At 36.9% G+C, this 17,001-nt stretch overlaps 1 protein-coding gene and 1 long non-coding RNA gene across 5 annotated transcripts in view; one reads left to right on the forward strand and one right to left on the reverse strand.

Moving 5' to 3' along the window:
• LOC138352246 (uncharacterized) overlaps positions 1-17,001 on the forward strand; it is a 104,183-nt gene that overhangs the window by 4,830 nt on the left and 82,352 nt on the right. The window lies entirely within an intron of this gene.
• Positions 1,791-15,804, reverse strand: LOC123763556 (solute carrier family 22 member 20-like). 4 transcript variants are annotated; one of them, XM_069304554.1, is made up of 13 exons: positions 15,747-15,804; positions 15,506-15,602; positions 14,575-14,650; positions 13,519-13,708; positions 13,139-13,242; positions 12,135-12,289; positions 9,588-9,756; positions 8,035-8,173; positions 7,097-7,287; positions 5,677-5,837; positions 5,268-5,332; positions 3,737-3,856; positions 1,791-2,325 (listed from the first exon to the last, which is right to left on the reverse strand). In XM_069304554.1, exons 2-13 carry the CDS (start codon positions 15,591-15,593, stop codon positions 2,122-2,124), a joined length of 1,662 nt encoding a protein of 553 aa, XP_069160655.1. In that variant the 5' UTR covers positions 15,594-15,602; positions 15,747-15,804; the 3' UTR covers positions 1,791-2,121. The 4 variants fall into 4 exon arrangements, with proteins under 4 accessions (XP_069160655.1, XP_069160654.1, XP_069160656.1 ...); XM_069304553.1 differs by having other exon boundaries at positions 14,575-14,692; XM_069304555.1 differs by having other exon boundaries at positions 15,506-15,599; positions 15,747-15,773.

The raw sequence follows: 17,001 nt of genomic DNA on the forward strand, positions 1-17,001 counted from the left end.
TGGTTTGGTTATGGGAAGAGATTAAATGTTCCTTAATGGAGCCCTGTTGCTTATGCATCGTTAAACGCCTAGAAAGAGATGTTGTTGTCTTGCCTATATACTGGGTTTTTTGGAGCTTACAGTCCCCAAGTGGGCATTTGAAGGCATAGACGACGTTAGTCTCTTTTAAAGCGTTCTGTTTTGTGTCCAGACACAAAACAGAACGCTTTAAAAGAGACTAACGTCGTCTATGCCTTCAAATGCCCACTTGGGGACTGTAAGCTCCAAAAAAACCAGTATATAGGCAAGACAACAACATCTCTTTCTAGGCGTTTAACGATGCATAAGCAACAGGGCTCCATTAAGGAACATATAATCTCTTCCCATAACCAAACCATCGCCAGAGAAATCCTAGTAAACAACACAGAAATCATCGATAGATACAGCGATAGCAGGCGGCTTGACGTTTGCGAGGCACTACACATCAAGAAGTCAACACCAGCAATCAACAGCCAATTATTGCACAACTATATTCTACCCACCTCAAGACTCCGCTCCAATATAGAAGCATCAAGAAATATGGACCAATAGGCTTTCTACAAACACTTCTATTCAATACCCATTGTTTCTGTTCTGTCTTGTGTTGATACTTTTAATACCCTATTAATATCCCCTGTTCTGTCTTGTGTTAATGCCACATCATCCTTCCCACCTCACTCAAATGTAGATATAATATCAGAGAGACGTAAGTTCTAATCAGTTGTGTATTTGTGAAGTCTTTGAAAATGTAATAAGTTTTACGAAACGCGCCCGTGTCGCGTCAGACTAGAAATAAAAATGAATTTTGGAGAAGTGATTTTTGATTTACCTCCAACAGTGAAGCGTAATGTACGAAAGATTGAGAAAATTCGTGTTAGAATTATTAATCTTACTTTTTCGGTCATATTTAATAATATATGTCTACAGGAAAGACTGCTACCAAAATATACTAATATATATATTCAATATACATCTCAATAATATATTTATGAACAGAGGTTCACTATTAAAGCAAACATCAAAATATTGTCTCTCCCAGAATAAAGATCTACATGACACAACAACAAGTAAACAGACTTATCTCCCACATGTTATTCCTTCTGGTCCCTTGAAGCTACTGACTACTCGCGCACCGTCTCTCATAATTCTCTCCCCCTCTGCCTCATCCAGGATGAGGGATGGAAACTAAAGACTTTTTAATATTTAAAACTAATTGAACAACCACTTGTTCTCAAAACACATAAGAATGCAAATAAAATATAATAGTTACTTTCAAAATATATAAGTTACAATGCCACCTGCTTAATTACAGTAAATTAACACAATATATAATATTAAAAGGTGACATCTGGAACTCCCATAACTGAACAGGTCCAGCAGACGTGTGAAGAGCCACCGCGCTCCTGTCCCCGCTGACATTGCCACACCACACGATAATTTACAAAAATATAATATGTGTACATATACAGGTAATGATATAATGGAACAAAATAAGTTTATTTAAATTTATATACGTATTCAGCTAGGAGTACGTAACATTGCCCCCCCAAGGGCCACAGCCGCTGGATAGGCTCCACTATCATATAAGGAAACATACGGGGGAAATGTATGGGTCACCATGCACGATTAACAGAGGAGTGCAGTTCGTGTGTGTGTGTGCACCATCACAGCAGGCTGGAGAGGGAAGCAGGAGCCACCAGACCAACCCACATAAAAGAACCCTTCACCTCTTCACGGAACCATTTACTGAGGGGTTTATTATAAATCCCAGCTCACTTTTAGCTTTATTTCATGCATTACTGTCTTTGCCTCAGGTGGATGCTCACCTTGCTGTTATTACTGCATATTCGAGAATCAAAGTCATTAATGTATATTATTTAAAGAAGTTGGTCCTGCACAGAAGACTGAGAGGATCTGACATTGGTATTTCCATGCATTGCAGTCGAGTTGATGAAGTGCAGTTGCGACCGAAGAAAGTAATTTGGTCGAAGTATATGGAATAATATGATATAGGGGTAAATATGAGTCCAGAGAGACTGGATAGTTTTTGCCGATATAAAATGTGGCTCTGGATATAAAGAGATGGATATATAATTGGACGGTTCATACTTTTATATCAGTTTCTCCATTTTCATAAGCTTTGTTTGCCACGCCTCGTTGTCTCGACCTTTGGGCTCTGTCTTCCACGTCTTGCAGTGTTTCAGGAAGCGGCTGGTTATTGGTCTCTGGGAGGAAGATGACCATGAAGCCGCCCACTATGCCAGAACACCCGAAGGTCACCCCCGCCGCCCACCACGCGTACCGAGCCTGAAGGAAGGAAGGAAGAGGAGAAAGCGTTCAGTCATTACACCTATATAGCACTGGGAAGGGATCAGGGTAAGGATTTGGGATGGGACAGGGGGGAAGGAATGGTGCACTTGGACGGTCGGGGGATTAAACGTCGACCTGCATGAAGCGAGACCGTCGCTCTACCGTCCAGCCCAAGTGGTCAGAACCAAAAAAGACAAAAAGTGTTACCGAGCCTGAAACAACGCATATATCAACGCGAGAATACATGAAACTGCATAAGGCATATTTTTTCCTATAGGAGTTAGCCGTTATTTATATCCTGCATCAAAATACTTAGCCTAAGCCTGATACAATCCAGCGTTTCTATACGTTATGATTCCCAGTAATTTGTTTCACAAATCTACAACGATATTTCCAAATTATTATTTATCCTGGTATTTCCTGAGTCTTAGCTTACATAATTGGTATATGTTTTTCATATTTTATTTTATCCTCGAATATTCAGAAACTATAATATATATATATATATATATATATATATATATATATATATATATATATATATATATATATATATATATATATATTTACAAGAATGTTCCCACTGAGAGGTATACCCAGCTTCTCGGCGAACATACATTGAGTTTACTTTAGTCCTAGACTATGTTCGGAACTAAAGTAAACTCGCTACTTGGCGTAATCGCCCCCAAGTAATATGCGTAATATGCCTCAAGTCCAACACAAAACCAAATCCCCTTTTATCCATTCGTATACTTTAGTCCTGTCGCCCTTTACTCTGTCTTTCTAGAGAATGCAACGGATTTTTTTTAACCAAACACAGCCCTGTACTTATAACTATCGTAGAAGGAAGGCGAGTGTACTTACAACCACGGTGGTAATTACGGAAGTGTACTTACAACCATATTGGTAACTAGGGGAGTGTACTTACAACCACAGTAACATGGGGGAGTGTACTTACAACCACAGTAACAAGGGGAGTGTAATTACAACCACAGTAATATGGGGGGGAGTGTACTTACAACCACAGTAACATGGGGGAGTATACTTACAACCACAGTAACATGGGGGAGTGTACTTACAACCACAGTAACAAGGGGAGTGTAATTACAACCACAGTAATATGGGGGAGTGTACTTACAACCACAGTAACATGGGGGAGTATACTTACAACCACAGTAACAAGCGGGAGTGTACTTTCAACCACAGTAACGAGATGAGTGTACTTACAACCACAGTAACGTGGGGGAGTGTACTTACAACCACAGTAACAAGGGGGAGTGTACTTACAACCACAGTAACAAGCGGGAGTGTACTTACAACCACAGTAACGAGATGAGTGTACTTACAACCACAGTAACATGGGGGAGTGTACTATCAACCACGGTAACAAGGGGGGGAGTGTACTTACAACCATGGTAGTAACGAGGGGAGCAAATATGAATCCAATGCTGCCCATCATATTGACAAAAGCAAAGCCTCGTGACCGGGCTTCTGTGGGAAACAGCTCCGGCGCGAACACTAAGTTCACCTGAAAGATCAGTTATATTATTTACAACGGTCTCAAGATGATATTCATAATGTTTATCATGTAACACAGACCAAAAAATATTAAAAAACTGACACAAATTTTATTATATAACTGTGTGTAATTTATTATGTGTGAAATGTAAAAGAAATGTAGATCTTAAGAAACTCAAAGTGGAACTCATTTTCTAAAATGAGTTTCACAATGAGGACACTTTTAGGGCATAGGCTTTTCTATGGAATTAAAATAGTTGTATGTATATCTGTTAAACGGCCTGACCTAAATATATCAATTTAGATAACAGAAACTGTTATCTAAATCGCAGAGTCGCAGAGGTATGAAAGAACTCACTCAAAGCATAACTTAACTAATCTTTGGTACTCGGGGAATTATAAAGAGTGAAAGAAAACATCAAATATTATAATGGACATACTCTGTGTTCAACCTCGTACGTTATATTACGAATAAAAACATTATTGTGAAAACATTATGAATAAAAGCATTATTATGAAAACATTATGAATAAAACCATTATTATGAGAATATTATGAATAAAAGTATAAAAACAACAACATAATTTCATCCACAACCGCCTAAGCAATAGATACATAGTAAACACAGTCGCCAATTATATTAACAAAACAGAGTAACCAAGTACAAATGTTAAACATATAAATTAACAATTAAACTATCAGTTATTGCAAACTTATAATATTAAAAATATAATATTCATTGAGAAAACCCACAGGAGCCGTGATACAAATTCGAACCAATGCGCTGGGTGTTTCCGGGCACTCGCTCTATTGATATACTTCTGTGGATTTTCTCATTGATATATCACGCTACTGTGACTTCTCTGTGTATAATTGTTCGGCGATCGAAGGTGACTGTCTCTTAGGAGTAGCAACTGAAGTTGAATCATATTCTAGCGAGAAGTTATGTACTTTTAATCATGAACATCAGATTAAAATGTGTAATTTAGTTCAATGTCAGGAGAATAATTACCAGGAGAAAGTATTAAGTTATTACGACTATATAGCACTTGGAGAGGCTAAGGATTTAGAAAAGGACGGAGGAAAGGAATGATGCCCAATCAGTTGGATGGTCGGGGATTGAACGACATGCAAGAAGTGAGACCATATCACTGAATCAAGTGATGATTCAAGGTATTACCTTGAGTCATATAGGTATGGTAAATAAAATAAGGTAAGGTAAAGTTAGGCAATATATTTAGCTTCGGAAAAGTTTCATTAACTTTCTCGCTGCCATAATTGTCATGTAACCAAGTTTGGACACTCGTTACGTCATCTATTAAATATAAGCTGCACTCCTCCCATTCTTCAATGCCAATGTTAACATTGATATTTGACAAATTAAAGATAAAGTTAATTAAAAAATTATGGAAAGAACTTACTTGGAATGCTCCTGCCACCATCAGAAAACCTGCCATTACAAGGATCCACTTGGCCCAATAATAATCTGAAAATCGTAATAATATTCCAGATTTAACCAATGCTGAAAATGTATGCCAGAATAGCCCAAAACCTCTTATAATATTTCTGGTGACTGTGAAGAGGGGCATTAGGATAATATATACAAAACAAACAGTAAAAACAAAAATCAAAACCAGTTTATCAACTTTCACTATCTTTGAAGGCACGGAAAAGAATAAAATAAATTACATTTTGATATGAAAACAACAAGGAAAGCATCAAATCCCGCCTGGCCCCCGGCCGGGCTTGTGGATTGGAAGAACTCCCAGAAACCCCATCCAGGTACAGGGGCATCAGATGCAAAATGGCTGCACATAATTGAGAACTTACCAGTTGATACCAAAAGATCCAGGAAAAGTAATACGCTTCCACCAAAGAGCCCCAGGCCTACTATGGTGCGTCGGCCTAGGTAGGGTGTAACTGGGGTGGTCACTAGTACTGCAATCCCGTCCATCAATCCCGTGAGCGCCACGTACAGGAAAGGGTTGGTGCTAAAAGATAAGGAAAAAATCTTCGTTCATGTACACTTTCTTCTGGCTGGCCACAGCAAACATTTATGTGTTGATAACTTACGACACTTTGGTTTGGTGTTGGGCTTAATGCCTACCACCTTCTGAAGAGTTATTAAGGCAGCCACAAGTGCTTCCTGACCAACCAACAAGAATACTTTGGTTCTGTACAATGCCCAGAGCCGAAAAGTTAACTCTTAACTGCATATACACCGAGAAGCGCAGTATATATATATATATATATATATATATATATATATATATATATATATATATATATATATATATATATATATATATATATATATAATATATATATATATATATATATATATATATATATATATATATATATATATATACATACATATATATATATATATATACATATATATATATATATATATATATATATATACATATATATATATATATATATATATATATATATATATATATATATATATATATATGTCATTAGCAAATAAAAAGTAATATGCTTGTATGTCAAAATTAGTAGGAGCCATGAGGAGGATTCGAACCCGCTGACTTGGTAGACTTGGTACTCTCAGATTAGCGGGAGTAACCACTACGTCACGACATGGATGGAGCAACTTGAGGTCTCAGGTTGTCCCAGCAACAACCTCGGACTCCTCTGAACCCTCTGGGATTCCTGAGGCTTACATCTGAAGCCTATAACTAACTTGGGTGGTGCGCGGGTTCGAATCCACCTCATGGTTCTTGCTGATTTTCTCACTGCTACATCACATTAATGTGATTTCATTGTGCATGCCTATATGTCAGTAAATAACAAACATCCAAAAATAATGCCAATAATTTGTGATTCTTAGCTTCAAATCGTCGTACAAATAGAAAATATTCTATATTTATATGGACATTTGAACATAAAAAATTACATATCTCAAAGAAAGAATGCCCAGCAGATACGAATGTTGGAAGTATATCTGTCACAGGGTTAGAACAGTGTCTTGTAGGTCAGGTTATCTTGAGGTTATCTTGAGATGATTTGACTGACCTTGACTAGGTCAGTCGACTAGTAAATTTGTGTTGAATTGGGGTTAGGCTAAAATATTCCAATTAACAGGAAGTACCTGGTAAACTACACACAGAGATCACATTAACGTGATGCATCAAATGAACAATGATTAAGGCAGTGTCTGGGATGCTCCCGGACGTAGGTTCGAATCCTCGTCACGGCCCTTGTGGATTTGTTCGTTTACCTGGTAAAGTTGTTAGCATTGATGGCGACACCCAGGAAGAGGCCGCTCTGAAGGAACCAGAGCAGGGAGGTCACTAGCAGGATGGTCCTCATGCTCGGGCTACGAACATACAGAGACAGCTGATGAAAAAACTCCACCAGGCCAGATGACGTAGGTGCTTCGCTTTTAACTTGATTTTTTCTCTTGCTGGCCTGAGGATATGATATTATTGGAACGGAATCTTCTTGGAGTGTGTATTGAGGCCAACAAGGCGAGTAGAGTAGGTTCAAGATCAAGTATGTTTACTGAGACAAGAAAAAAAATACATCTCAAAGGAATAGAGTAGCTTAGGCTATTTCTAACCCCCCCCCTAGTATAGCAGGTGATCATTAGTAACGCGTCAATTAAGTCAGGCTACTCGCGAGATAAATTTGTGTGGGAGGAAAAATGCTTAGAAGTCAAACGTTGCATTCAAATAAACTTTCTCTCTTTCCCTCTCCCAACTTAGTGTTCTAATTCAACAGCGGAAACACTTCTACGATATAACATTGGGATATCAACTGTAAAAACATTTAATTTCAACAATAATATCCTTTAAGTTTTCAACCATAATATTGTGATATCAACCATAATAACGTTGAGATATCAACTATAACAAACATTAAGATAATAATAATAATAACATTGGAATATCAATCATAATAACATTGGCATATTAACCAAAATAACATTGGGATATGAACCATAATAACATTGGGATATCAACCATAATAACATTGGGATATCAATCATAATAACATTGGCATATTAACCAAAATAACATTGGGATATCAATCATAATAACATTGGGATATCAACCAAAATAACATTGGGATATCAACCATAATAATATTGGGATATCAACCATAATAACATTGGGATATGAATTATAATAGCATTGTGATTTCAACCATATTTACCTCAATTATATTATTCACTATGGAATAAACGTTTTCTGAAAGCTTCACATTGTTCAGACGAACAGCTTTTTGCAGAACTGTAGTGGCTTCCTCGGCCCTGCCCTGTTGGACCAACCACCGGGGCGACTCGTCCACAATGCTGTTGAGAATAATGTATTATATACAACTGTAGTGGCTTCCTCGGTCCTGCCCTGTTGGACCAACCACCGGGACGACTCGTCCACAATGCTGTTGAGAACAATGTATTATATACAACTGTAGTGGCTTCCTCGGCCCTGCCCTGTTGGACAAGCCACCGGGGCGACTCGTCCACAATGCTGTTGAGAACAATGTATTATATACAAATGTAGTGGCTTCCTCGGCCCTGCCCTGTTGGACCAACCACCGAGACGACTCGTCCACAATGCTGTTGAGAACAATGTATTATATACAACTGTAGTGGCTTCCTCGGCCCTGCCCTGTTGGATCAACTACCGGGGCGACTTGTCCACAATGATAATGAGAATCGTGTAATTTGTGCAACTAACAGTATTTTGTAGCTAATGAAGAGTTTCTTCAGATCTTATATATATGACTAGTGAAGGCTGATATCATTTATGAAGTCGTCAAATGTTGCTGATAGATGAGAAGTTGGTGGAGCTTGATGAAAGATGCTGATATTACATATCTTGTCAGTGACTAGTAAATATTAATGACATGTTAGCATTGGATAAAATAACCAGTTCCAGAATCTGGCACTAGGACTAAATCCAAATATATAAAACAAATATTAAGGATTTAATGAAGATTTAAAAATCGGTAAATAGTTATTCTGTGAAGGAGGATGAGTTTGACAAGATCGGTGATACATTTTTAATATTTTTATGAGAGACAAATATTTCGTGAAGGTTTGAACTAGAAGATGTTATGAAGGTCAGATTAAGATCACATATTTGGCGGAATAATTATCAACGTAACACACTTCAGAAATAATAACTAGTGATAGTCATGACATCTACTGGTCTTTTTGACGTTACTAGAGATATTGCCCGATTGCAGAACTCGGGGTTATGTAAGAATTCTGCAAAGAGTATAGATTCAATCATGTTAGACGAGCACCACTTAAAGCTAATAGTTTCGCAGCCCTGGGGGCCAGATTCACGAAAGCACTTACGCAAACACTTACGAACCTGTATATCTTTTCTCAATCTTTGGCGGCTTTGTTTATAATTATTAAACAGTTAATGAGCTCCGAAGCACCAGGAGGCTGTTTATAACAATAACAACAGTTGAATTGGAAGTTTTCATGCTTGTAAACTGTTTAATAAATGTAACCAAAGCCGTCAAAGATTGAAGAAAGATGTACACGTTCGTAAGTGCTTTCTGGCCCCTGAACGCCGCCTGGAGATACATTGTCTATAAGGCCTTGATAGCTTGAGGTCCTCGCCACGTACATAAGAACACTTTACACACAAATAATAAATTAGAATACAACGAATATTGCACTGGTATGTTGCTTTTAGTTGCTTATATTGTAAGTTATATAATTTAATAAATATACACCGTATACTTACAATGACAATGGAATGAGGATAAGAACTGGAGAAGAGCAGACGAGCAGCAGATAGCGCCATGTCCTGATGCAGTAAGCCACGCCTGCGAAAGCCCCCACACCAACAGAATATGGCAACCCGGACAACATTCCAACCAGGCTTCGTCGCTTGGATGGCGTCGACTCCAGAACTGCAGGAAAAAAATGGGTTTGATAACCTTATAAACAAAAACTATTTTTATGGAACATTGACTAGGTAATTACTTAGACTCTGAAATTGTCGGAACATTGAGTAGATAATACCTAGATTCCAGAACTGCGAACGAGATCACCTTCAACAGCATGTAGAGCTATAACATAAAAATTCTACCTACTGAAACATATTACACACCTATAATACATATAGTTCCCATATTGTTCTACTATAGATACTTTATTTACATTAATACAAACATTGGTGCGTATGTGGAAAAAGTTATATGTTGCTGATTTTTATAATAACTAAAACGAACAAATATAAATTAAAATGTGTTAATGGTGAATTTTGACATATTAAATCTATTGCATTAAAGTGTTTTAAAAATGAGAGGCCTATATATATATATATATATATATATATATATATATATATATATATATATATATATATATATATATATATATATGTCGTACCTAGTAGCCAGAACTCACTTCTGAGCCTACTATGCAAGGCCCGATTTGCCTAATAAGCCAAGTTTTCATGAATTAATTGCTTTTCGACTACCTAACCTACCTAACCTAACCTAACCTAACTTTTTCGGCTACCTAACCTAACCTAACCTATAAAGATAGGTTAGGTTAGGTTAGGTAGGGTTGGTTAGGTTCGGTCATATATCTACGTTAATTTTAACTCCAATAAAAAAAAATTGACCTCATACATAGAGAAAAGGGTTGCTTTATCATTTCATAAGAATAAAAATATAGTAAATATATTAATTCAGGAAAAACTTGCCTTATTAGGCAAATCGGGCCTTGAATAGTAGGCTGAGAAGTGCGTTCTGGCTATTAGGTAAGACATATATATATATATATATATATATATATATATATATATATATATATATATATATATATATATATATATATATATATATATATATATATATATGTCGTACCTAGTAGCCAGAACTCACTTCTCAGCCTACTATTCAAGGCCCGATTTGCCTAATAAGCCAAGTTTTCCTGAATTAATATATTTACTATATTTTTTTTCTTATGAAATGATAAAGCAACCCTTTTCTCTATGTATGAGGTAAATTTTTTTTTATTGGAGTTAAAATTAACGTAGATATATGACCGAACCTAACCAACCCTACCTAACCTAACCTAACCTATATTTATAGGTAAGGTTAGGTTAGGTAGCCAAAAAAAGCTAGGTTAGGTTAGGTTAGGTAGACGAAAAAACATTAAATTCATGAAAACTTGGCTTATTAGGCAAATCGGGCCTTGAATAGTAGGCTGAGAAGTGCGTTCTGGCTATTAGGTACGACATATATATATATATATATATATATATATATATATATATATATATATATGCGAACAAGCCTGAATGGTCCCCAGGACCATTTTCATATATATATATATATATATATATATATATATATATATATATATATATATATATATATATATATATATATATATATATATGTCGTACCTAGTAGCCAGAACTCACTTTTTGGCCTACTATGCAAGGCCCGATTTGCCTAATAAGCCAAGTTTTCTTGAATTAATATATTTTTTCAATTTTTTTTCTTATGAAATGATAAAGCTACCCATTTCATTATGTATGAGGTCAATTTTTTTTTATTGGAGTTAAAATTAACATAGATATGTGACCGAACCTAACCAACCCTACCTAACCTAACCTAACCTATCTTTATAGGTTAGGTTTGGTTAGGTAGCCGAAAAAGTTAGGTTAGGTTAGGTTAGGTAGCTTAGGTAGTCGAAAAACAATTAATTCATGAAAACTTGGCTTATTAGGCAAATCGGGCCTTGCATAGTAGGCTGAGAAGTGCGTTCTGGCTACTAGGTACGACATATATATATATATATATATATATATATATATATATATATATATATATATATATATATATATATATATATATATATATATATATATATATATATATATATATTCGGTCACCCTTTATTTGTGTATTTCCCAAATAAATATATTCTCAACCGGTAAAGAATATTCCCACATGCTATATGATATTTCTCGTCTGGTACAAAATATCCTCACCTTATACAAGATATTTTCTCCTGGATCAGGATATTCTCACATAGTACAGGATTTTCTCACCTGGTAGAGGATATTTTCACATGGTACAGGATATTCTCACCTGGAAGAATATCCAATATCAGGATATTCTAACCTGATACAGGATATATTCGCTTTGTAGAGAATATATCTATGAATCGTGAAAATGTTTTCAGATTGTGTTCACTGGATATTTCACCTTCTGAAATACTTCCAGAATTACTTAATTTACTTGTTATCATTGTCTAATATGAGACTTACCCAAGTTCCAGGCAGGTATTAGAGTACCTACGCATGTGCAGCCTGTGATGAACCGCATTACTAATATGAAGGGATAGACTGGTACTAATGCAGTACCCAGCACTGACAGGATATTAGCTATACAGCCAATTTGCACGGCTTTTCTGCGGCCCCACCTGGGAAAAAACATTTGGAGGAATAAAACTTAAGACCTTTCTTGTTTAGAATTGTATTTTTAATTAGCTATGAAAATTAACTAACATATCCTAACAAACAATGTAAACACAATTTTGTTGAACAAATCAACAAGGGCCGTCGGCCGTTTATTTGATGTATTACGCTATTGTGATTTCTGTGTGTAACAATTTTATTTCTTGACATTACAAAAAGCGTTTGGAAACATATTGACAATCAGATTCGAAATATGAATGTTTACACTTACTATGTTTCTAATGTGGACGGCAGTTTAACTCCGTAAGTTCTTTAAAACCTAAACATTACACAAACTTTTATTTTATAAAATACTCAATCACTATCTAGTAGCCTCGACGAGGACAGGAAGCCGGCGACTTATCAAAGATCCCCCCCCACCATTTGTCTTGATTTTATGAATCTGGATTTTAAAATTCATGGCTTAAAATGGCTTTATAACTCTATAATTAAAAAAGCATCTGTTTTCTGTCCTGCATTGTTGCTTGTTGAGCTTGCAATCATTGTTCCTTGTTTAAGCATTACATCTGACCTTTTAAAGAAGTGGTCTGCATCAATATCCACCAAATTGTTCAGTGTAGCCACCATGCATCTCAAGAGATATACAGTATATGGTGAAAGGTGAAACTCGCGTCTCGGTGTATATACACTTAGAATTTACTTTAATCTTGGGGAATGTTCAGCACTACTAGTTGGCCAGTGTGCACTTATGGTGGTCTAAATAATCCTCCAATGGCTGATGAGCCTTAAGCCCAACACCAAACCAAACTATGTATAGCAATATCTGTAAGAAAGTGTGCAAAGGTGTCACTCACCTGTCTCCAATGTGCCCACCAATGAAACTTCCAAGTATCTCTCCAACGTTGAACATCATCTGGTAGAAAGGCTGAAGTGGCAGATCCTCGCACACTAGATCATACTGAAGGAACACTCATTAAATATAACCTGAAGCAGAACTGAAACGGATGACCTTCACTCACAATTTAAATTACCTTTTTTTTTTAAAAATCACTGTATTTGTTATTTGTTTGTCATACTTGTGCTGTTTAAAATGAATTGTATGGAGTAAGAAGAACGTTACACAAAGTAAATATCAGTTTTCTTTAAGTTTAAAATATTAGTACAGTAAATCACGCAAATAATTTGTAAAATTGATATGAAATTCATAATTCAATCACTATTACATGGGTCCCACCTCAGATACAACAGTGGAGGAGAAGATGGAAGTGTCATATTCAATGATGGGACATGAAGACATGCTGGTCTTGTGGCGGGCTGAGCCACGCGGGATGTCTGAGGCTTCCAGAGTGACAGACAGGTTGTGAGGCTCAAGACACTGACTGTTGTAGTAGACTTGGCTGCTGTTGGACGAGTCGTTGCCTTCTCTTGTGGTAGAATGCACACCAAATATAAGGCATCACTTGAAAACAAGGCCGTGGACATGTTTATACCACACACTAGAATGTGAAGGGATGACGACGTTTCGGTCCGTCCTGGGCCATTCTCAAGTCGATTGTGACTCACAATCGACTTGAGAATGGTCCAGGACGGACCGAAACGTCGTCGTCCCTTCACATTCTAGTGTGTGGTCTGGTCATCATACTTTAACCACGTTAAAGACTCATCGCCCGCAGTGAACATGTTTATAGACATATTGTTCTATAAAACTGTTGAATACATGGCATGCCAACTTGTGTCATTTGTCATTCAAGCTGAGGAATGACAAATGAGGTGTTTATGGTTTTAATGTATGTCACAAAAACGATCACACAATTTTACTTATTGAAGAAACTCGAGTGAGTAAATTTATGCACATAACCTCATTACAGACATTAAACGCAAATTGGTCATCAATAGTGTAGCCTTCAAAATTTTATCGAAATTTAAATTATTACATGGTATATTCATCAAAAAATATACCGATAAATTACTTGAAACCTTATACCCAATTTGAGAATTAATGAACTGTTTGATGGAGAGAAAAAAATAAGGTAACTGTCATTGGTAGTAATTTATATATTATTATCATTATAGTATACATCTGCATTTATGCAGCTACCCTAGACAGTGTGTATCACGAGCTAACTATGGAACTAATCTAACCATAAACAAGCGCACTATAAAATAAAAAAATTGTGTGTTAAATATGTTCAGCTTTTAGACATAATTCAGTACCATGATGTGTATATACGTTACTAAAAAAACAGGTAGGCAAGATTATTGTTTACATAACTTCACTGCCTGTAGTTACCTATAAGGAAGTAAGTGAGGCACCCCGTCAGACGGCAGAGCATCAGGGAAGCAGCGGAAAGCCACTGGAGCACTCACTAAAGATGATGAGAACTGATGAATCCCAAGTATGTACAACACTGTTGAAAGTAAATCCTATTTGCACTGAAAGTCTACTGCTAGTAGGTTAGAATATGGTTAAAATATTCGATATTAAAATGTATTGGTTCTTGAAAATTAACTTATGCATTCAGTCGCCACTAGAATATGTAACAACAGTGAATAATCTCACAAAAAACGATAGTGCAGAAAGCCCAGAGGTTTTCAACTAGGCTGGTCCATATATATATATATATATATATATATATATATATATATATATATATATATATATATATATATATATATATATATATACAATTTATAGTAACTATTTATTAGTTACAGCCACGCTCCTGTAAGTCCACTACGGGTTCACCATAGTTCGTGCTACTTGGAACTTTTTGTTCCAGTAGTTGAATCTAAAACAGCAAACAACAAAACAGTTGAATTTTTCTTTGAGAATGTGAGGTGAGAGAAACGAGAAACGCATCACTAGACGTCAGACTCAAATAAAAAGTAAAAATGAACTTTGGAGAGTTAATTTTTAATCTTCCTGCTTCAGTGAAGAAAATCATAAGGAATATCGAGAAGATTCGTGCCAGAGTCATAAATCTAGAATCATAAATCTATAACTTTCTGTCGTTTTCACCGAAATGTTTAAAAGAGAGACTGCTACCAATATCACACTAACGTGATTCATCAAATGAACAATTAACACTCAGTCGATTAAGGCAGTGTCTGGGATGCTCCCGGACGCAGGTTCGAATCCTCGTCACGGCCCTTGTGGATTAGCCACCAATATATATGTATAACACGAGACAGTTTCTGGTATGATATAAATCAGTACTTACCCAATAAGGTGGTGGCAAGGGGGAATAACTGCCATCGTCCGAATCCCACCTTCGTTAAGAAGTGGTCGAAGGTGTCCTCGTCGGACATCCTAGGCTGCTGCGGAATGAAAATGTGTTGAAACGGGTATTATTGTTTTTAAGGAGTGCCAAAGTTGTATTGACTGTGACTCCAAGCAACAGTCATTATTATCATGACAGTAAAGAATTGTTCACCATTATACAAGTCAAACAGCTGACATACTTGGCCAAGGATCCGGGAAGCAGCGGAGACGAGCTACTAACCTGGTCACTCCAACAACACTGCCTCTACCAACCCGCAGACTCCAATATACAGTATAGGACCTGTCTCAGGTTATGCTTGTCCAAACGGCGGTCTACCCCCCCCCCCCTCCCGCAAGACTCGCTTACAAATTTTAAACTCTGAATACTGCGTATTCGGAATTTTAATTTTCTCACGTATAAGTTAACATTATTTAATACTAGATTGTATTGAATAGGCAGGCCTAACTTAGATTAGGTTAGATTCTGTTAGCAATTGTTGGTGTTTGCAGTACGTGGATGAAGCATTTAGAGAGTGAATGAAACATTGTTCGAGGGAAAATCACAGCAAAGTGCGTATGCAACCCGTCCTCACACTAGGCTGTTTAGAGCAGTCGTTTTTCATTCATAAACAGAGGGTTTGGCGGGTGCATAAAATTACTTTTGGGTCTTTGTTTGGAGGACGGGCTGGTCTTCTAAACAATACCCAAAAGTCCATTCCATGCCTCTGCCAAGCTCCCTGTTTATGAATGAAAAAAAGCATATGAAGAGGGAGGGGATAGAGAAAGAGAGACCCAGGCGCAGCCTAATAATCCCCCCCCCCCTCCTAGATCAGTTATATAATCCACAAATAATTCGCAATGTTATTTCCCTGCGTTAAAACTTGCTAGGATTACCAGATATTAATTTTCTGAAGGACGTACGAGGGCACGTCGCAGTCACTCCCCAGAATCATGATGTGTGGTGAGAAAACAGATTCTCTGGATTCTTATTCTGTGCGCGTAAAAAGGTTACCATCACCCCTATAACACGGTGAGGTGAGGCAGCTAGTTCTCTCTGGTGTTGCTTGTTGCCACAGGACAATGAGAGAGCTCCAGGGAGACAGATAATGTAATAACGGGAATATACATATGCCTGGAATGAAGGTATAGATTCACGAGACAAAAGAGACAAAGAAGTCAACAACAAACACATTGACAATATAAATACTGACTATTTTCTTCTTTAAAAATACTTGAGTATCTCTATTGTACCACAAAAGCAGCGTAAAGACAGACTTTGGTTCTCAGAGTTTACATATAGTTTCCAGGAGTCAGTAGGAGGAGTGTGTGTTTCTTCCCAGGAGTCAGGAGTGTGTGTTTCTTCCCAGGAGTCAGGAGTGTGTGTTTCTTCCCAGGAGTCAGCAGGAGTGTGTGTTTCTTCCCAGGAGTCAGGAGTGTGTGTTTCTTCCCAGGAGT

Source organism: Procambarus clarkii, chromosome 52 (assembly GCF_040958095.1).
Source record: "Procambarus clarkii isolate CNS0578487 chromosome 52, FALCON_Pclarkii_2.0, whole genome shotgun sequence".
NCBI classification, from domain to species: Eukaryota; Metazoa; Arthropoda; class Malacostraca; order Decapoda; family Cambaridae; genus Procambarus; species Procambarus clarkii.

What these genes read in the sequence shown, in the direction of transcription:
- LOC123763556 (XM_069304553.1), bottom strand. Translation starts at nt 15,593, where the DNA reads ATGTCCGACGAGGACACCTTCGACCACTTCTTAACGAAGGTGGGATTC. An exon ending in CCTCACTTACTTCCTTATAG is followed by an intron (nt 13,709 to 14,574) that starts GTAACTACAGGC and finishes TTCTACCACAAG; the next exon opens with AGAAGGCAACGACTCGTCCA. An exon ending in CCCTCGTTACTACCATGGTT is followed by an intron (nt 2,326 to 3,736) that starts GTAAGTACACTC and finishes TCCTTCCTTCAG; the next exon opens with GCTCGGTACGCGTGGTGGGC.